The 22,349-nt window shown below is 46.1% G+C and overlaps 1 protein-coding gene and 1 long non-coding RNA gene across 3 annotated transcripts in view; both read right to left on the reverse strand.

Moving 5' to 3' along the window:
• Window positions 1-22,349, reverse strand: part of LOC137433946 (uncharacterized) — a 737,502-nt gene that overhangs the window by 664,841 nt on the left and 50,312 nt on the right. The gene's annotated exons all lie outside the window — the stretch shown is intronic.
• On the reverse strand, window positions 12,224-13,210 carry LOC137433688 (olfactory receptor 52E8-like). The gene has a single exon (XM_068125958.2). It carries the CDS (start codon window positions 13,208-13,210, stop codon window positions 12,224-12,226), a length of 987 nt encoding a protein of 328 aa, XP_067982059.2.

Here is a 22,349-nt window from a genome sequence, read left to right on the forward strand (position 1 = left end):
TACTTGAGTGACAGAACTTCTTGGAGAGGATTATTCATAAAGTGGATGGGAGGGTTGTCCAGTCGGTCTTTTCGGAGAGACATCGTAAGAGTGTGAGATTTGTCAGGATTGAAAGACATGTTCCACTTGTTTGCTCAGTCTGTGATTTTGTCCAGGTCTGCAGAGAGTGAGGAGGCTGCAGACTGCCGATCTGAGGGATGAAGAATGGAGCGACAGAGAGTAGAGTCATCAGCAAAGAGATAGAGAGGATTTTCAAGAGAGTCAGAGAGATCATTGATGAAGACCAGAAAAAGCACAGGGCCCAGAACACTGCCTTGGGGAACTCCAGCCTGAACAGGAAGAGGAGATGAGAGAAACCCATTCAGGGCCACACGTTGACTACGACTCGAGAGGAAGTCCGCCAGCCATGCGTGGAGATTTCCATGGATACCAAAAGAGGAGAATTTGGTGAGCAGAGCAGGGTGCCAGACCGTATCGAAGGCACGTGATATGTCAAGGGAGACAGCTCTAATTTCCTGTTTGGCATTGAGGACCTCGATCCATTGTTACTCAGAGATGGCACTTACCTCAGAAATGTGATGAACGCCACATTCACCCCATTCACCCACCAACATATATATGAACCCCTTTCCTCTCCTGCCTCCCCCCCCTTCCCTTCCCCCCCCCACCCCTCCCCCTCCCCCTCCCTCCTCCTCCCCCATCTGGCAACACCGGGTACTTCAGCTAGTATTACAATATCTCAACTAGAACGCCACTCAATAGAGCGCATACTCCCGCCGTGGGTCAAGTTGGAATAGTACGATTTTACAAAAGTTTGAGGGAGTAGTTCAGTGACAACACAAGACAAGACAACACAAGACAGACACTGCACAGATATATATTTAGAATATATAGAAGATAATGTAAAAAAAAAAACAAGGCAATTTCACTTATATTTTCGGATTCAGCGTTCAATTCTATATAAGTCAGTGTATTTTGAGGCATGTGTGACTTCAAATAAAATTGTAAGCCAAGGAAAACGTTCGTTTCATTCCTTATGGATACAACATGTAAAACTGGCCCAAACGTGAAAACAAAACTCGCTCATTTTAAGTCGTACAAGCTAATGCGACCACTCATTCTTCTGGGAAGAATCCCGTGCACATGCTTGTCACACTTATAACTCGCCTAAGTATTTATAAGTTCATCAAATACCGACACCGCGATTGACATTCGCTGAGGTAAATGTTGATATTGTGGTGCTGTGCATGCACGACTCAATTGCCAGAAAGGTAGGCCACAACGCGTGGATACAAACGAAAGCACTTTAATACAAGCTCGCACATCAGCACTGGGCAGGCTTGACCTTAGAGCCCGCATATATATCCCGAGGCCACGCCTTGCCCCGGGGCGTGGCCGAACGGCCGAAAGGCGGTGCATGTATTTCAGTTCCACGCCCGGACGCTCGCGCCACCCACTGGTGCGCGGAATTATTGACCGTTGTGCCCGCCACATGCGCCCCCCCCAGAATTCCCGTGCACCTGAAGGGTGAGCTTGGGGGAAGCTGGATGACCCGGCCGAAACGCCCCCTGGCGATGCGTGCAGGGCTGGGGGGTACCGGGACGGCGGGGCTGGGGGGTGCCGGGGGCCTGACCGCCAGGGGGTGGCCTCGACGCGGAGGCAGAGCTGCTTGCGGGGGGTGGTCCAGATCGAGGTGGGCCGGCTTGAGGCGGTCCACGGAGATACGATCCGGGGCACCGCCGATGTCCACGGTGAAATGTTTGTCCCCGGTCTCCAGCACGCGGAAGGGCCCGTCGTACGGGGGCCGCAGCGGTGCCCGGTGGGCGTCGTGCCCGACGAAAACGTACTCCGCCGTGCGAAGCTCCGGGGCGACGTGGGAGGACGGGCAACCGTGGTGTGCCGTCGGCACCGGGGCGAACCTCCTGGCGGTCTCCTGCAGGGTGGAGCGCTGCTGCGCCGCGGACCAAGGAGCCGTGGAGTCGGGGATAAATTCGCCCGGCACCCGCAGCGGTTGTCCGAAGACCAGCTCCGTCGAGGACGCATGCAGGTCGTCCTGAGGCCCAGCAGGACCCAGGGGAGCCTGTCGGCCCAGCTGCCGTCGCGGAGGCTGGCCCGGACCGCGGCCTTCATCGAGCGATGAAAGTGCTCGCACAGGCCGTTGGCCTGGGGGTGGTGGGACGTGGTGCAGTGCAGTTTGACGCCGAGTCCTTGTGCCACTGCTCCCCAGAGCTCCGAGGTGAACTGTGGGCCGCGGTCGGAAAAGATGTCTGAGGGGGCACCGAACCGGGCAACCCACGTGGCGATGAAGGCTTGTGCGACGTCAGCCGCAGTCGTCGCCGCCAATGGCACGGCCTCCGGCCACCGGGTGGTGCGGTCCACCAGGGTGAGGAGGTGGGTGAACCCCCGTGAGGGGGGCAGAGGTCCCACCAAGTCGACGTGGACGTGGTCGAACCGACGCTCGGGCACCGTAAACGGGGCCAACGGGGCCTGGGTGTGGCGGTGGACCTTTGCGCGCTGGCACGCGAGGCACGTCCTGGCCCAGTCGCGGACGTTCTTCCTAAGGCCATGCCAGACGAACTTCGCCGCGACGAGTTTCTGGGAGGCCTTCATGCCCAGGTGGGACATGCCGTGGATGGCGTCGAAAACCGGGCGCTGCCAGCCAGCGGGCACGATGGGGCGAGGCCGGCCGAGGGAGACGTTGCACAAGAGAGCCGTGCCCGCGATGTCGAATGGCACCTCGGTGACGCGGAGGCCCGTGACGGCGGTCCGCAAGGCCTGGACATCGGGGTCGGCGGTCTGGTCCTCCACCATCCGGGCATAGTCGATCCCGAGGTGGACCGCCTGTGCGATGGACCGGGAAAGGCAATCTGCCACCGGGTTGTCTCTACCCACGACGTGACGGATGTCCGTCGTGTACATGGACACGGCAGAGAGGTGACGTTGCTGCCGGGCCGACTATGGCTCGGCGACCTTGGCCATCGCGAACACAAGGGGCTTGTGGTCGACGAAAGCCGTGAACGGGCGACCCTCGAGCAGATGGCGGAAGTGTCGGACCGCCAGGTGGAGCCCGAGCAGCTCGCCGTCGAAGGTGCTGTAGCGGCGTTCGTGCGGGCGAAGCTGCCGGCTAAAAAACGCCAGCGGCTGCCAAGCACCACACACCCACTGCTCTTGCACCGCGCCCACCGCGTAGTCCGACGCGTCGGTGGTGAGGGCGATTGGTGCATCGGGCGCCGGGTGCGCCAGCATGGTGGCGTTGGCCAAGGCCAGCTTTGCGCCCGCAAACGCCACGGCCATCGGCTCCGACCAGGCGATGTCACCTTTGCCTGGCTTTCCTCAGAGGGCCTCATGCAGGGGGCGCAGGAGCTGGGCGATGCGGGGCACGGAGCGGTTTGTAAAAATTGACCATGCCCAGGAATTCCTGGAGCCCCTTGATCGTGCGGGGGCGCGGGAAACTCCGGACTGCCTCCACCTTGGCCGGTAAAGGAATGGCCCCGTGCCTGGTGATGCGGTGCCCCAAGAAGTCGATGGCGGTGACGCCGAAACGGCACTTCGCGGGGTTGATGATCAGGCCATGCTGGCCCAGGCGTTCAAAGAGCATGCAGAGGTGGAGCAGGTGCTCCTCCCGGGACGCGCTCGCGACTAGGATGTCGTCCAGGTAGACATAGATGAAAGGTAAGTCGCGCAAGACGCTGTCCATGGGCCGCTGGAACGTCTGGGCCACATTCTTCAACCCAAAATGCATCCGCAGGAACTCAAAGAGGCCGAAAGGGGTGATGACGGCCGTCTTTGGGACATCGTCCGGTTGTACGGGGACCTGGTGGTAGCCCCGGATGAGGTCCACCTTGGAGAACACGGTCGTGTTTGCCAACCGGGCGGAAAAGTCTTGGATATGCGGGACCGGGTACCGGTCAGGGGTGGTGGCATCGTTGAGCCGGCGGTAGTCACCGCACAGCCGCCATCTGCCGCCGGGCTTCGGAACAATGTGCAGAGGAGAGGCCCAAGCGCTGTTGGAGCGCCGTATGATACACAGCCGTTCCAGCGTGGCGAACTCCGCTTTCGCCACGGCGAGCTTCGTGGTGTCGAGGCGGCGCGCCCGGGCGTAGACCGGTGGGCTGCCGGTGGGGATATGGTGCTCCACCCCATGCTTGACGGCCACCGCTGAAAAGGTGGGCCGCGTGAGTGCCGGGAAACTGGCGAGGAGGTGAGTAAACTCGTCCGCTGCCGGAAGCGTACAAACTAATCTCGCCGGGACGGAACCATTCAGCAAGCCGCTTGGCAAGCCGCTCGGTGAGCCGCTCAGCGAGCTGCTCAACGAGCCGCTCAGCGAACAAGCGAGTGAGCTGAAGGTTTCGGCCTGGATGAGACGTCGACGCTTAACGTCCACCAACAGCCCATGCACACAAAGAAAGTCCGCATCGAGCAGGGCCATTGGCACGCTGGCGGTGACGAACGACCATTGGAAACGCTGCCCTCCGAACCGCAGTGAGAGGCAACGCTTCCCGAATGTGTGGATGGGTGTTCCGTTGGCGGCATGCAAAGCGGGGCCCCGGCCCGCCGCTTGATTGTCGGACGCGGAGGCAGGGAGGACGCTTACCTGCGCTCCCGTGTCGCATAGAAAACGACGACCAGACGAGGTGTCCATGATGAACAGGAGGCTGCCGGAATGGCCGACGCTCATGGCCGCAAGTGAGCGCTGGCCCGGTCATTTCCCGACCCGTCCAAAGAGCATGGCGGGCGGCACGTTCTAGCCTTGCGGCCGAACCTGGCGTGATAGTAGCACCAGGTTTGCGGCGGTGGCGGCCGCGTCGGCCGTGCCGGCGGCGGGGGTGGTGGCGGCGGTGGTAATGGGCGGGGCATAGCAGCGGCCACGAGGGAAGCCGGGGGCGCTGTAGCCTCCGCACCGGGATCCACTACGGCAGCACCGTAAACCGACCGCGTGTCGCAGGCCGCGAAAAATTTGTCGGCCTCTCCGGCCAGGGCACGGGGTTCCGTGATTTTGGAACCGGCCAGCGCGAGGCGCACCTGTACAGGTAGCTGGCGGAGGAAAAGTGCTCGGAACAAGAAATCCGGGCGCTGGTCTCCAAGCAGGGACAGCATGAAATCCATCCAAACGGATGGTCATGTGTCGCCGAGGGCGGGAAGGTCCAGGAGGCGGTCGGCACGTTCGACCTCCGTGAGCCCGAACGTGGCGAGGAGGAGACGTTTGAGTGCCTCGTACTTGTGGTCGCCTGGCGGGCGCCGAAGGATGGACACGATGCGGGCGGCAGTGCCGGGCCCGAGGGCGGCGACCACGTGGTAGTACGGGGTCTCGTCCGCCGTGATGCCCCGGAGTTGGAATTGAGCTTCGGCTTGCACAAACCAAACGTCGGCTTGCGCTTCCCAGAACTCCGGGAGTTTGATGGCGACGGCGTTGATAGCCATGGCGCGTTCGGGGGTCAGCAACGGCTGAACCAGTGGGGTCACCAGTGTGGTGCTGTGCACACACGACTCGATTGCCAGAAAGGTAGGCCACAACGCGTGGATACAAATGAAAGCACTTTAATACAAGCTCGCACATCAGCACTGGGCGGGCTCGACCTTAGAGCCCGCATATATATCCCAAGGCCATGCCTTGCCCCCGGGCGTGGCCGAACGGCCGAAAGGCGGGGCATGTATTTCAGTTCCACGCCCAGACCCACTGGTGCGCGGAATTATTGACCGTTGTGCCCGCCACAATATCTCTGCTGAGGTAAAAAAATAAAAAATAAAAAAACAGTTTTAAAGCATTATACGTATCAAACGATACATTTTATGAAACGGGGAAACGTAATACACACGTTGTTGCTTTTAAAATGACAGAATATGTCTTTATTAGAAAGAAAAAAAAAAGAAACCTGAAGACGACGCTCCTAACAAAATACACCGCTCTAACGCATAACCACGAGTTTAAACTACATTTCCAACAAATATGAAAACTATTTTCATATCACAATGTTAAATATAGAATATATAGAAGATAATGTTAAAAAAAAGAGCCCTGTCTTCCAATGGTAAACAATCCTTCAAAAAATTCGTGGATCCGGAATAATCCCCTGAACGTCACCAAAAACGAATCATTTCTTCCTTATCCCAAGGGCAATCATCCCACCAACTTTCATCCAAATCTGTTCAGAACTTTTCCAGATATCTTGTTCACAAACACACGAACAAACGAACACACACATGCACACACACCCACACACACACACACACACGGACACGATCGAATGCATTACTTCCTGACGGGAGTAACTAGAACGGCACTCAGTAAAGCGCATACTCCCGCCGTGGATTTAGTTGGAATAATACAGACAAGACCTGGACCCAAGACCTGCAGACCTGGACAAAATCACAGACTGGGCAAACAAGTGCCACATGTCTTTCAATCCTGACAAATCTCACACTCTTACGATGTCTCTCCGAAAAGACCGACTGGACAACCCTCCCATCTACTTTCTGAATAATCCTCTCCAAGAAATTGTGTCACTTAAGTTTTTGGGTCTCACTTTCTGTCATGATCTTTCCTGGGAAAACCATATTTTCCAAGCTGGCCTCCAAAGCCAGTCGCCGACTGGGCATCCTCCGTCCTGTGAAGTCCTTCCTTGGCACACCTGAGCTCCTCACCACACACAAGGCTTTCATCCGCAGCTCATTGGAGTACTGCTCTCCCCTCTGGGCTGGTGCTCCTGCCTCACACCTAGCTCGTCTTCACGCTGTTGAAACCAAAGCGTTCAGAATCATTGGAATCTCCCGCGATGACGCTATCTCCGAGGGCCTTTCACTTACTCACCTCAGGCAGGTTGGTGGTCTTTCCGTCTTCTACCGACTCCTCTCCGGCCTTGCTCCCCCAGCTCTCTCTGGGCTCTGTCCCCCAAATATTCCTACAGGTCGCACAAGATCTGCCTGCAACCCTCTTATGGTTAAACTGCCAAAATCAAGACTTTCTGCTCACCTTCACTCCTTCATTCCTCTTTTCTCCAACCTCTGGAACAAACTCCCTCACTCTCTTCAATCCCACTCCTCCCTCCAGGTCTTTAAAACGGATGTTCACCACCATCTCTTATCTTCCCGAATCCAAAACCTTGATCTTTTCTACCCCCGCTAATTTCACCCCAAATCCACTTTTTTGAGGTGCCGACTTCTTTCCTGGAAGTCCTTGGTGTCCTTGTGTTTTATACCTATGCTGCCTCCCCCCAGGCCCTCTCCCTCCCACACATCTCCCAATGTCCCTGCTCTCAAATGTTGTGTTTGTGTGCTTCCTCCCCTTCTCTCCACATCTTGTCGACCGCTCCCCTTTTTATATACTTTGTTTGCTTGTTTGTTTGATTTGTTTGTTTGATAAATGTTAGCTCTTTCACGAGCTAACTCGACTCTGTATACAAAAAAAATGAAAAAACAAAAATCCCACTCCTCCCTCCAGGTCTTTAAAACAGCTGTCGACCACCATCTCTTATCTTCCCCCTTCCAAAACTTTGATCATTTCTACCCCCGTTAATTCACTCCATATCCACTTTTTTAAAATACCGACTTCTTTCCTGGAAGTCCTTGGTGTCTTTGTGTTTTATACTTCTCTCCCCCTCCCCCCCTCCTCCCTTCTCACGCCTCCTCCCTCCGAGCCCTCTCCCTCCCACAGATCTCCCGATGTCCCTGCTCTCAAATGTTGTGTTTGTGTGCTTCCCCATCTCTCCCCATCTTGTCTACCGCTCCCCTTATTTTGTGTTTTATGTGTCTGTTTGATTTTCTTGTGTGATTAATGTTAGCTCTTTCAAGAGCCTCCATCTTGTATACAAAAAAAATAAAACCGAGCCCTGGACAAAATCTACGACAAGAGAGGAAGTCCGCCGATTTTGATATATCTCGGAATTAGAGGAGAAAAACATCATCTATCTATAATTCCAGTAATCTCTGTGTGTTTGTTTGTTTGTACGTTTGTACGTTTGTTTGTCTGTGACCGCTGTTTCTCGACAACCAAGGGTCCGATATACTTTAAACTTGCCAGGTATATTGCTGGGGACCCGAGGATGTGCCTTTTCAAGGTTTCATATTAATCGGACAATTACTTACCGAGCTATGTCCAAAAAACGATTCAACCAATCAGAGAGCAGCGAGCTATCGCGTGTGCCGAACGTGGCGAACACACTCTGCCTCGGATGGCACATTTGAGAGCGTATTCATTTATTTCCCGTCGGCAAACTATGTTGGCGCTATGTTGGCGTTAAACGATGTTTTAAAACTAATTAAAACCCCGGGGGGATTGTCACTGTACTCGCAAGCCGTTCGCCGTTCGCTTTGGCGTTGCGAATGGACCAAAACATTTCATGCACCAAACCATTTCATGTAAAGCGTTCGCCGTTCGCTTTGGCGTTGCGAATGAACCAAAACATTTCATTCACCAAACCATTTCATGTAAATAGAGGGGGGGATATAATTTTAGATATAGATATAGTACGGGCATGCCCTAGTCTATCTATAATTCCAGTAATCTCTGTGTGTTTGTTTGTACGTTTGTACGTTTGTTTGTCTGTGACCGCTGTTTCTCGACAACCACGGGTCCGATATACTTTAAACTTGCCAGGTATATTGCTGGGGACCCGAGGATGTGCCTTTTCAAGGTTTCATATTAATCGGACAAGTAGTTACCGAGCTATGTCCAAAAAACGATTCGACCAATCAGAGAGCAGCGAGCTACCGAGCTATGGCGATTTAGCCGTTCGCCGTTCGCTTTGGCTTTGCGAATGGACCAAACCATTTCATGTAAATAGAGGGGGGGGGGGGGTTCTACCGTACTCGCAAGCCGTTCGCTTTGGCTTTGCGAATGGACCAAACCATTTCATGTAAATAGAGGGGGGGGATATAATTTTAAATATATATATAGTACGGGCATGCCCTAGTATTAAGAATAAGAATAAAAGCTTTAATTCAATAAAACAGAAAAAAATTCCCAAAGAATTCCCCCAATAAATTCCTGGATCCGGAATAATATCCTGAGTTTCAAGAAAAACGAATAAATTCTTCCTTATCCCAAGGGCAATCATCCCACCAACATTCATGCAAATCCGTTCAGAACCTTTCCAGATATCTTGTTCACAAACACACGAATACACACACGCACACACGAACATACGGACACACATGCGCGCACACACACACACACACACACACACACACACACACACACACGCACACCCACACACACACGGACACGATCGAATGCATTACTCCCTGGCGTGAGTAACTAGAACACCACTCAGTCGAGCGCATACCCCCGCCATGGGTCAAGTTGGAATAATACGTTTTGTTTAACATCCCATCTCCCCAAAACAATAAATGAAAAAGAAAGTAGGCCCTAACAGTCAAATAATTTATTTTGATATATCTCGGAATTAGAGGAGAAAAACATCATATTAAGATTAAGAATAAAAGCTTTAATTCAGTAAAACAGAAAAATTGTTCCAAAAAAATCACCAAAAAAATTCCTGGATCTGGAATTATATCCTGAGCTTCACCAAAAACTAATCATTTCTTCCTTATCGCAAGGGCAATCATCCCACCAACTTTCATCCAAATCCGTTCACAACTTTTCCAGATATCTTGTTCACAAACACACGAACACACGAACACACATTCGGACATGCACACGGACGGACACGATCGAATGCATTACTCCCTGGCGGGAGTAATGATGTCTACTTGTACAAATTTGTCAAATATGTAACGCACTTCAATATTATAAAAGAGCATTTAAGCGATATGAATGTCACAAGTTCTCAAACAGCAAATACAGCTTTGCATCCTCGTGGGTATATCAACACTAACAGCGTTTACTGATTTAAAAGCGAAGAGTTGTCTGATAATTCACTTTCACAATGTGAGATGGGTGGAAATGGATGCAATGTCCTGGTGTTTGCTCAGATTTAATTTAATTTTGTTCATTCACATGATTAGATTTGCCTGTTTGTTTTGGTGTTTAAGTCTCATTGACTGTTTCGCTGTTCCCTTGTTTCTCATGTCAAATCATTTGGTTCATTATCCACTCTGGTGCTTTCCCTTTCCACATTCACTTCTCGGTATTGAAAACAAATTCGGTCTCCCAGAAACGGTTGGGTTATTTAGACTTTGGCAAAGCATCACGAAGATTGTTGTAATTTAAGGTAAAGTCATATATACCTGAACACAGTTGAAACGAGGGAAACACACCAACAGAAAGTTAAAGGAACACAACAGAGGGACATTTGAAGGAAAAACGACCGAGGGGAAGAAACTTCTACATGAAAGCATCTGAGCTCATAAAAATGGACGATTTACACCTGTAACATGAATGAACTCAGGAGTGCAACACTTTATCTCTCCTTTCTTCAAACTCCAACACTGAAGTAGAAACAATTTCACAGAGTTATTTGTTTTTCATTAATTTTACAGATATTGGTTCTTCATTGTTGTTTTTTCGTATGTAGCCTGTAGCTGCTGGTTGCATCATTTTTTCTTGTTTTTGGTCGCACCGTTGTGCCTCCGATGCAGTGCCCCTGTTACCATAAAGTTGTGACTCATTTTGACGACCTCGGAAAGATCACGGGCTGATTCAACCCGCTTTGTTTTATTTCAACGGGACGACAGGGGCTCAAATTCAAGACCCAAAGATCCAAAGACATCAACCTTAACCTTGAAGCCAACACCAGGCTGGTTCTTCATTAATTTTAGTTGTTAATTTTACAGAAAGTAATTTTACAGAGTTGTTGGTTCTTCATTACGGTATTTCCTTGAAACTGTTTCTATAATTGTTCATTTCTACCTGTGTACATTGGTGCTTCTCCTTTTTTTCCGGTGTTTCTTCTTCTCTTTTTCCAGAAGCTCTTGAAATTTGTCGATTTTATGTTTTATTGATCCGGGACGTTTGAAACATCAAATCTGTTCAATATCCATAAATGCTTTATCCATTTGAGTTTTAATGTTTGAGACTAGTAAAACGTCGTCATTTCCACAATCAGCACCTGGTAAGGTTCCAACAATCCAACATTTTAAACAAGTTTCAACAATCCGACTCCGTCTGTTTTGAATCATGATATTGTCAATATAGATTTTCTTTTGACCCTTTGTTGAAGTCTAAATAAGTTACAAATCTGTATTTCTACTGCTATATATTTGAATGCGACAATTATTCTCACCATGTGGGATTGGCCAGGGAACGCTTTTGTTTTGTTTTGGTCCATTCTTTCACAAATGGGATGGTCAGACCTGACATTTGACTGAGGGTGATAGGACTTTGTAATTTGTTCAGGTGTTATCGATAACTCACCAACTCTTCGTGAAAGACACGATGACATCTTCCACCTCCATCAATGACCAGTGCTGGTGAATTTCTCCTCCGACATTAAAGCCGTGTGTTCATACCTCTTGGGCATCTTGGCTTTCCTCGTAACCCTCCCAAATAGAACACAAAATTACCTTTGTATCCACCATAGGATATCCCTTTGTGAAATATAAAAACCTTTGTGAAATATAAAAACATAACCACACCCTCTCTCCCTCATGCAGTGATTTATTATTTTGTTCGACATTTAATTTTGCTGGTACTGCATGCACCAAAAATACCACTTGAGTGACAAATTTGTTTCAAATGAGATGCGATATTAAATGATTTCGAGCCCAAGAAAATATCTTTCAGAAGAAGCATTTTATCGGTGTATGCACAGATTGTATCCACATTGATGGTGCAGCACAGACCTAACTGGATGGTTATAAATATGAATGTGTATAACAAATCTGCTTTGGAGGATAAAGTAATTTGTGTGCCTATTAACACCATCATTTGGCTACTTTGTACAAACTCACACTTCATAACAAAAACCTTTTGAACAAAATGAGCAGGAAGATTATGAATTCGTTTTTTTCTGGAGACACAAAAGTGATTGTATTTATAAGTTGCGTTTCTTTCATCCGAGAGAAGTTTATCTGATTTTGTTCAGAAAGAATCAACCACAAACCAAAAAATTAAACTTAAATGTCTTACTATGTTTTTTAAGTTAGAACATAAATTCATTTGCTATCTAAAGTTTTCAGAGTAAATGTTTCAAAAATTTTAATAAGAAACAAAGAAAAATTGTATTCCAATGGTGTTTTTTGTTTTGTACGAAATGAATATGTAGATTTTTATTCATCAGACACACAATTAAGTTGCTTCAAAACAGATGATTATGAATCAGGATAATTATGCCAGGAGATGATTTTTATTCCAAAATATTCGCACATTTGTGAATCGCGTGAGGCTGTGGCGGATCTCTGCGGTTCGCAGTCCATAGATAATTGGATTGGCGAGAGGCTGAACCAGATAGAACAAGGAATCACTCACGTGTTGTAAATATTGTGGGAAATAGTTTGTGGACGACATTCGCAAGGAAATCAAAGCAAAAACAATGGAGAAAATAAAGAGTGAAAGTACCAAGCAGTGAGTGACACATGTGTGCAGGGCTTTCCTGTTCCCCTTTGAAGATGGTCCAGAATGTAGGCATACATACAAGATGCGGGTGTATGTGAAAACGACCACGACGATGAGAGCGACAGTGGTGAGAGAAGTACATGCAATCCCATATAAACTGTTTATGGTGAAATCTTCACATGAAAGTTTAGCCACAGCCATGTGAATACAACCTACCTTGTGAATCTCTGGATATTTGCAAAATGTTCGTCCAATCAATAACACAACATAAATACCAATAAGCAGAGATGACCAGCAAACGGTGAGCAACATCACTTTGTGAGCTCTGCTGTTGGTGAGCAGGACATTGTAGCGAAGAGGATGACAAACTGCCAGGTAGCGGTCTATGGCCATGATGCTGAGTATGTAAGATTGCATTGCGGCAGTGAATGAAACAAAGAAGAGTTGAATAAAACAGGCAGGTTTTGTAATCATGTTATTTTCACTGATGCTGTACATCAGACGAGGCGTTATTGTTGTACAACCAACAATATCCATTGTCATTAAATGAGCGAGGAATATGTAGACCGGTTTGTGCAGCTTTTTTCGACAGAGAATGATCAATATGAGAATCAGGTTCAGTGTGATCGTGACGAGGTAGATGACGAAGAAAACACCAAAAGCCCATGGTCTGATGCTTGCTGGCTCGTGGAAGATGGGGGTGAGGAGGAACACGTTGGGTGGCAATGATTGATTTCCTTCAAACATGATGTCCTCCATCAATCCTGTACCTGGTGATAAAAGGGCAAATTACACCGATTAATACATCATGAAAATGTTCCACCTTACACTTCACCAAAATAAAAAAAACATTTAGATTTCTGGACCATGCATCTGTATCATTGGTTTCCTTTTTTCAATGAACTTTGTCTGAACATCACAATAATTAATTTTTATCACGATAAAATAATAATTTCAAAAGTAAATATTGACTCCAACATACGACATTTTGCTTACCTTGTACGGTGTTCTTTAAGATCAAACTACTTGCAATTTAATCATTTATATAGATCGTGGAAGAGGGTTTAAAATACAATCACCACAAGAAATAAATGTCACCGGAGAGCATCATTGTAAACATATTGATTCCCTTCAGGGACTTCAAATTTGTCGTCATCAGGGACATGAACAATATCCTCAGGTGCAGGGAAGGACATCAACTTTCCATCTTTTTGAAGTGTTAGCCAATTCTGAAACATAAATCTTTGGTTGAAGTTAAAATTGGAATACATATTTATTTCTGTACCAATATTTATGATTCTTTATTATACGTCAAAAGTTCAATGTATTCTTTCAAACAGCTCTTTATAGGTATTACAGCAATCTCATCGATAAACGACTTGAACAGATTGTTAAGAATAGAAATGTGAAATGAAAATGCAAAAATATGTATAGATGGTAAAATACACAGAAGTCTTATGAATGTTCTTGAGCACAATTTACTATCTTTTGACTGTTTCACTGACAGTTTGTTGCACTTGATGTTCTTGGGTTCTGTTTCTGGGTCAGAGCTTGTTCATTTGTTGGGTCTTCCCTCTTTCGTTGACACTTTTTAAAGCTAAGAATACCACTCCGGTTGGTTATGTCTGTTTTTCTGTTATTGTTTCATGCTCTGTTTTTATTTGTGTGTTGAATCCATTCCCCAGTCTCATCCATACATTTGTGGTGTGGATTGGATAATTCGACTTTGCTCCTCGATGTGCTTGTTGTTTACCTAACTGGATTGGAAACTGCCTTCCTGATGTTACGTGCTCCTCCCCAAACCCCGGTCACGGTGTACCTCCGAGCCCCGAGAGGAGTCACGGCAGAAAGATGTGTTATTCTGTGTGTCAAAGATCAATGGTGAAACCACACCAATTGTTACCAACACACAAGTATTGCATTAAAGTCACACAAGAATAACAACACAAAAGCAATAGTAATCAATTGTACAACCAATATATCATTGCTATGATGGTACCATCAGTTTCGCACAATATAACTCACTGTGCTCCAAGTGAGCGAAAATAACATTCCCAATGTCTCTTTCCCGGCTTCAAGCCAAAGTCGATCCACGCTCCGGTGATCGTCAGAACGATGTCGTATCGAGACCAGAATCCCATTCGTTTGACAGTCACACTGCCAAAGATGGGCAAAGGTATCCTCAAGAGGCGACGGGGAAATCACACCTTCAGGTATGGACGTTCAACAGCTCCCAATCGGCGAACCGCAAATTCCCACTCAAAATCAACGTTACACATGCAAACCAGGTTAATGTCTGGATGCAGTTAAATGGTTGAAGCGAGGTGAAAAGCCTGGAGCGATGCGAAAATGGGCGCGAGGCAAAATGGCCAATGGGCCCGTTCTCGAGGCGTAACAACTCTGTCGCAGGAATCCCTTTCCCAGGAAACCCAAAGTTCACTCGTGACCCCCGATCGCCAGCGTTTTCTCAAGACCTCAAAGCAGCTCGGCTTTCTTGTCCGACCTCTCTTGCTCCACCTTCTCTTCCTCTTCCTCTTCGTCCAGTTCCTGATCTGGTTTCCGAATTCTTTTAAAACATTAATTTTTTTTTACCTTTTGTAAACAGTTATCTCCATCTCACTTAAACGATAACAACAATAGCACATGGAACCAAAAATGTATACAGTGGATGAGAACCACAACAACGGAAGTGACGAATCCATAACACTGATGGGAAGCAAAGAGTAGTCTGAATGGTAGTATGATACAGTATGTTACCTCAGGGAACAATTCCAAGACCGTTGTTATTCATAATCTGCATCAATGATTTCGATAGTGGGGTTCAGAGTCGACTTTCTGAATTTGCAGATTGGGAAGGCGTGGGATGTTTATCAGATTCAGGAAGATCTTGTTACCTCCATTGATTCGGCAAAATATTGGCAGATGCAATATAACATCAGGAAATGTAGGGTGCATAGGTTGGATAAGAATAAACAAGCATTCTGAGTATTGCGCTGCAATACATGGCCCCTACCGGCAGTCTGTCATCCGGAAAACTGTTGGGGAAATTTCCAAAGTTCAAAGTGCCATAACTTTGTCAAAAATGATCGAAACGTCGTGAAGTTGGAACTTGATCTGTAACTTATCATGGGGAAACCATGCACCAAGTTTGAAATGATTAGCATTAAGAGTTTAGACAAAAAGTCCGGAAAACTGTTCTTTGCGTGACGGACGGACAGACTGACAGATTGACAGACTGACAGACGGAGGGACGGAGTGCAAACCTATAGGGTCCTCAGGGTGTACACCGGTAGGGGACTAATAAAATATGGACAGCATAGTGGTGCAAAGTGCAGTCCCAGTGTGTGTGTTGATCGAAATGTTTTGGGAGTTATTTATTTTACACTTGGGCAAAGGCTCGTGGGTTGGCGTGGTTTACACTTGGGTTGATCTTTGGCCTATGTTGACCTTTTGGCCGATGTTGACATCCAAAATAGTTGGTGGTTGAATTCAGTTCGCTGATATGACAACAGTTTTCAAATTTCAAGTCAAACAGATGAAAATTGAGGATTTTATAAATTTCAAAAAAGTTGTTGCCCTTTGGCCTATGTTGACCTTTTTGGCCTATGTTGACCTTAAAATTAGTTGGTGCATGGTTTCAGTATGCTGATATGCAAATCCCATTCAGATTTCAAGTCAATCGGAAGAAAATGGACAATTTTAGAAATTTGGCCTATGTTGACCTTTTGGCCTATTTTGATCTCAACAATAGTTGGTGATTGAATTCAGTTGACGGATATGAAAATCCTATTCAAATTTAAAGTCAATCGGATGAAAATTGAGGATTTTAGAAATCTGGCTTTTGTTGACCTTTTGGCCTATTTTGATCTCAATAATTGTTGGTGATTGAATTCAGTTGACGGATATGAAAATACTATTCAAATTTAAAGTCAATCGGATGAAAATTGAGGATTTTAGAAATTTGAAATGGTTGTTGACGTTTGGCCTTTGTTGACCTCAAAATTAGTTTGTTCTTGGGTTCAGTTGGTTGATATGCCAATCATATTCAGATTTCAAGTCAAATGGATGAAAATTGAGGATTTTCGAAATTTGAAAAAAGGGATTTGGCCTATGGTGACCTTTTTGCGAATGCTGATCTCAAAAATAGTTGGTGGTTGAATTCTGTTCGCTGATATGAAAATCCCATGCAAATTCCAAGTCAATCAAATGAAAATTGAGGATTTTAGAAATTTCAAATGGTTGTTGACCTTTGGCCTGTGTTGACCTTTTGGCCAAGTTGATCTCCACAATAGTTGGTGGTTGAATTCAGTAAGCTGATATGAAAATCCGATTCAAATTTCAAGTCAATCGGATGAAAATTTAGGATTTTAGAAATTTGAAAAAAGTGGTTGACCTTTGGCCTATGTTGACCTTTTGGCCAATGCTGATCTCAAAAATAGTTGTTGGTTGAATTCAGTTTGCTGATATGTAAATGTCATTCAAATTTCAAGTGAATCGGATTAAAATAGTGGATTTTAGAAATTTTTGATTTTTGTTGAATTTTTGGCCAATGGTGATATCAAAAATACAGACTTGGCATTTAATATGGAATTTTTTTTTGTGGGGGTGAACTTACTTTTCAAGATGTCTTAGAACCAAAAGTTCATTGGAATTATGTTGAAATTATTCTAGATTTTGTTAACGTGACCTTTAAAAGAAACAAAAACCACATTTGACATTTCTAAACAAATAAATTGATCCTTGAAAGTGATGTAAACTGATATCGAACTCAATTCATGGACAGTGCTGTGTTAAACTTCTGTACGTTTTCCAGAAGTGTCTCTTTATTTTTCACATTAGCCAATTAATTTTTTTACAAAAACAAAAGTTAAATTACGACTGGGATTACGGACAGTAAAATTACAGTTCAGTACTTCGTGTAACCCCCACGAGCATTCAGGAGAGCACGTACACGTTGAGGCATGCTGTTCACGAGATTTGCCAAGGTTTGGACAGGAATCGCTTGCCATGCAGTGACAATAGACTGCTGCAATTCACGCACAGAGGTCGGCTGCTGGTCCAAGTGGTCGATTTGACGCGTTAATTCTGCCCACAAGTTCTCTATCGGATTCATATCCGGGGACATGGCAGGCCACTCCATATGCTCTACACCGCGGTCAGCAAGAAAGTGTTGGATCATGCGAGCACGATGAGGCCGCGCATTGTCATCTTGGAAGACAAAGTTTCCTCAAAAGGCTGCACGAGCAAATGGAAGCAATGTTTCTTCCAGAATGGCCCTGTACTTGAACTGGTTCAGGTTTCCATTCAGAACAACCAGGTCAGTTTTGCCCCCTGCATGAAAAGCAGCCCAAACGGTCACCCCACCACCTCCAGCTTGGACTCTTGGCACTATACAATCTTTGTTGTAGGCTTCATGCACTTGTCTGCACACTTGGACATGGCCATCTTGACGATAGACCAGAAATCTAGACTCGTCACTGAAGATCACGTGATTCCAGTGTCCTGGCTGCCATTGACTGTGCTCGCTGGCCCATTGCAATCGGCGCTGGCGGTGTTGTCTGGTCAGGCATGGCTTTCTCAGCGGACGCCTGGCATGATAGCCTGCGTGAACCAGTCGTTGGTTGACTAACCTTCTGGATTCAGGCACATTTGTCAGTTGCTGCCACTCAGCCCTAAGCCGATTAGCTGACTTGGTACGGCCATTGCGGACTAACCGGTGCAGCTGGCGATCATCCCTCCTTATGGTTCTGCGGGGACGTCCTGGCCTCGGTATTGGAGTAGGGACACCCCTCTGAGCATTTCGTTTCAGGATCTTTGACACCTGACCTTGAGTGATGCCATACTGCCGAGCAACAGCACGCTGTTTCATGCCGTAATTTCGTAAAGCCACCACTCCATGACAAACAGCATTGTCGAGTTGACGGACCATCTCCAGAGGAAGCGGCAATAACTTTTGGAGACGTGCAGCGGTTGTTTTCCACTAATACAGAACGCAACAACCCTTGTATACCCGACTGTGAAGCCAATCATCAAATGCACCTGTCCGAAAATTTTGCCACGCCACCTGTGATATAATCCTGTTGTTCACTTCTTGCTGCGACAGACAATCAGTGACATGGTTCTTTTAACAAATAAATCACCAAAGTGTAAAAGAAACTCACCAGATTGATATACTGAGTTAAGAAAGTAAACTCAAGTCAAGAAAAAAAAAATATTCCATATTAAATGCCATGTCTGTAGTTGGTGGTTGAAATCAGTTTGCTGATATGTAAATCCCATTTAAATTTCAAGTGAATCAGATGAAAATTGAGGATTTAAAATTTTTTAAATTGTTTGTGACCTTTGGCCTATGATAACCTTTTGGCCGATGCTGATCTTACAAATAGTTGGTGGTTGAATTCATTCAGCTGATATGAAAATCCTATTCAGATTTCAAGTCAATCGGCTAATAATTGAGGATTTTATGAAATTCCAAAAAAGCAGTTGACCTTTGGCATATGTTGAATTTATGACCAATATTAATCTCAAAAATAGTTGGTGGATGAATTCAATTAACTAGTATGAAAAGCCTATTCAAATTTCAAGTCAATCGGATGTAACTTGAAGATTTTAGAAATTCAAAAAAAGTGGTTGACCTTTGGCCTATGTTGACCTTAACCCGACAGAATAACCAAACCAACCCGCATTACCAAAACACCCACCATAACCAAACCACCCTGCATATTAATAAAACCATCCTGCATAACTAAAACACCCTGCATAACTAAAACTTTATGCATAACCGCACAGAGGTTGAAAATCCTCTCTATCTCTTTGCTGACGACTCTACTCTCTGTCGCTCCATTCCTCATCCCTCAGATCGGCAGTCTGCAGCCTCCTCACTCTCTGCAGACCTGGACCAAATCACAGACTGGGCAAACAAATGGAACATGTCTTTCAATCCTGATAAATCTCACACTCTTACGATGTCTCTCCGAAAAGACCGACTGGAAAACCCTCCCATCCACTTTCTGAATAATCCTCTCCAAGAAGTTCTGTCACTCAAGCTTTTGGGTCTCACTATTTGCCATGATCTTTCCTGGGAAAACCACATTTCAAATCTGGCCTCCAAAGCCAGTCGCCGACTGGGCATCCTCCGTCGTGCGAAGTCCTTCCTTGGCACACCTGAGCTCCTCACCACATACAAGGCTTTCATCCGCAGCTCTATGGAATACTGCTCTCCCCTCTGGTCTGGTGCTCCTGCCTCACACCTAGCCCGTCTTCACGCTGTTGAAACCAAAGCGTTCAGAATCATTGGAATCTCCCGCAATGAAGCTAACTCCAAGGGCCTTTCACTCACTCACCGCAGGCAGGTTGGTGGTCTTTCCGTCTTCTACCGACTCCTCTCTGGCCTTGCCCCCCCCCCCCAGCCCTCTCTGGGCTCTGTCCCCCAAATATTCCTACAGGTCGCACAAGATCTGCCTGCAACCCTCTTATGGTTAAACTGCCAAAATCAAGACTTTCTGCTCACCTTCACTCCTTCATTCCTTCATTCCTCTTTTCTCCCACCTCTGGAACAAACTCCCTCACTCTCTTCAATCCCACTGCACCCTCCAGGTCTTTAAAACAGCTGTTCACCACCATCTCTTATCCTCCCCCATCCAAAACCTTGATCTTTTCTACCCCTGCTAATTTCGGTCCCCTTGTGTTTTATACCTCTCCCCCCCGCCCTCCCCCTCCCACGCCTCCTGCCCCCAAGCCCTCTCCCTCCCACACTTCTCCCTGCTCTCAAATGTTGTGGTTGTGTGCTTCCCCTTCTATCCCCATCTTGTCTTCCGCTCCCTCTTTTTGTGTGTTTTGTTTGTCTGGTTGATTTGTTTGTGAAATAAATGTTAGCTCTTTCACGAGCCTCGATTCAGTATACAAAAAAAACCAAAAAAAAAAAAAAAACCAAACCACGCTGCATAACCAAAAAACCCTGCATCAACAAAATACCCTGTGTAATCAAACTAAGCCCAACAAAGCCTCGACACAGGAACGTTTTTTGGAAGCAACGACACTGTGCAACAAATCTGGCACGATGATGATGATGATGACGATGACGTTGATGATGATGATGACGATGACGTTGATGATGATGATGATGACGATGACGTTGATGATGATGACGATGATGATATCGATGATGATGACGATAATGATAATGATGATAACGGTGTCAATGACGATAATGATATCGATGATGATGACGGAGACAATGATGATTATGGTGATAATGATGAGGATGATCCCCTCACACATACGTCTCATTCGTACATCGTGAATAGATGGCCCTGAATGCGCATGCGAAGTCCCATTGAAGTATCCCAATCGCCACTCCCATCCCTCTTTTTCATCACCACCTGAGGTTGTTCCGAAATGACCATTAATGGTTCATGAGGTCGTTGTTCAAAACGAAATGATCATAAGGTCGTTGTTCAAAACGGTTGCATATCCAAGGAAGGTTGAAGCAGCCCATGATAAACACCACAGTGGTCCACATGATGGCGTTCACAGTCTGTGTGTGAACGGGTCACCATGGCAACATGCAAACGCATCTGTTGGGGTTCCCACCTTATGACATTACACTCTGCTGTGCACAACGACTTGATATATTATTTATTTGCAAACTTTTTATTAGTTATTTTTTTATTAAATATTTGAGCATTTTTGACGTAAATACCAATGTGATATTTTGACATAAGCAAATTTCGATATTTTAAAAATACATTCCATCTAACAAGACAGGTCAGACAGAGTTCATCATGGATCGAGTTAATGTCCATATTACAGTGCACACAGGAAGTAGATTCACTTATTCATCTTTACATTTCCAAGAACCACAATAGACAATTTATCTCCTTCTCGAAAGCAACATTACGTCATCAGTATATCAGCAAATCTTGATCAAAACTCTGGAAGTTGAGAATTTCAGAAAATAAACTTAGTCCTGTGGAGACTTTTGAGATGGTGAGAGGACATCTTGAAGATAATGACCTGCCCAAGACAAGTTTAAGATGATCATGTAAAGCCCAGGAGTTTCAGAGAGCTAATAGGTTTTATATGATAATGTAAGGTCCAGGAGTTTCTGAGGGTATGTATGTAGGTTTTAGATGATAATGTAAGGCCGAGGAGTTTATAATCTGCTCGTCTTTCTGGAAGGATAAAGTGATAATTTGAGATGTCGTTGCATTAAAAACATGTTAATGGGAGATGACCCGTTGGATATTTTTTGTGGATTGACAAAGAGGATTGTTGCTGCATCCTATCTGGCCTCAGGCTGAGGACGTATCCTGCACAGCATGGAGTCATCTGCAAACATTGAGGACATGTGATCACCTGCATAACCAATACACCCTGCATAATAACGGAAACACCCTGCATAACCAAATCACCCTGCATAACCAAAACATCCTGCATAACCAAAACACCCAACCAAACCACACTACATAAACAAAACACCCTGCATAATAACCAAAGCACTTGACAAAACGAAACCACCCTGCATAATAACCAAATCATCCTGCATAATTAAAACACCCTCCATAATCAAGGCACCCTGCATAACCAAATCACCCTGTGAAATATCCAAAACACACTGCATAAACAAAACACCCTGCATAACAACCAAAGCACACTGATTAACCAAAACAATCACCAAAACCAAACCACCCTGCATATCCAAAAACCCTGCATAACCAAACCATCCTGCATAATAACCAAACCACTCTGCAAAACCAAACCACCCTGCATAATAATCAAACCACTCTGCAAAACCAAAACACCCTGCACAATAAACAAACCACTCTGCAAAACCAAAACACCCTGCACAACAAACAAACCACTCTGCAAAACCAAACCACCCTGCATAATAATCAAA

Source organism: Myxine glutinosa, chromosome 10 (genome assembly GCF_964187855.1).
Source record: "Myxine glutinosa chromosome 10, kmMyxGlut1.1, whole genome shotgun sequence".
Taxonomy (NCBI): Eukaryota; Metazoa; Chordata; class Myxini; order Myxiniformes; family Myxinidae; genus Myxine; species Myxine glutinosa.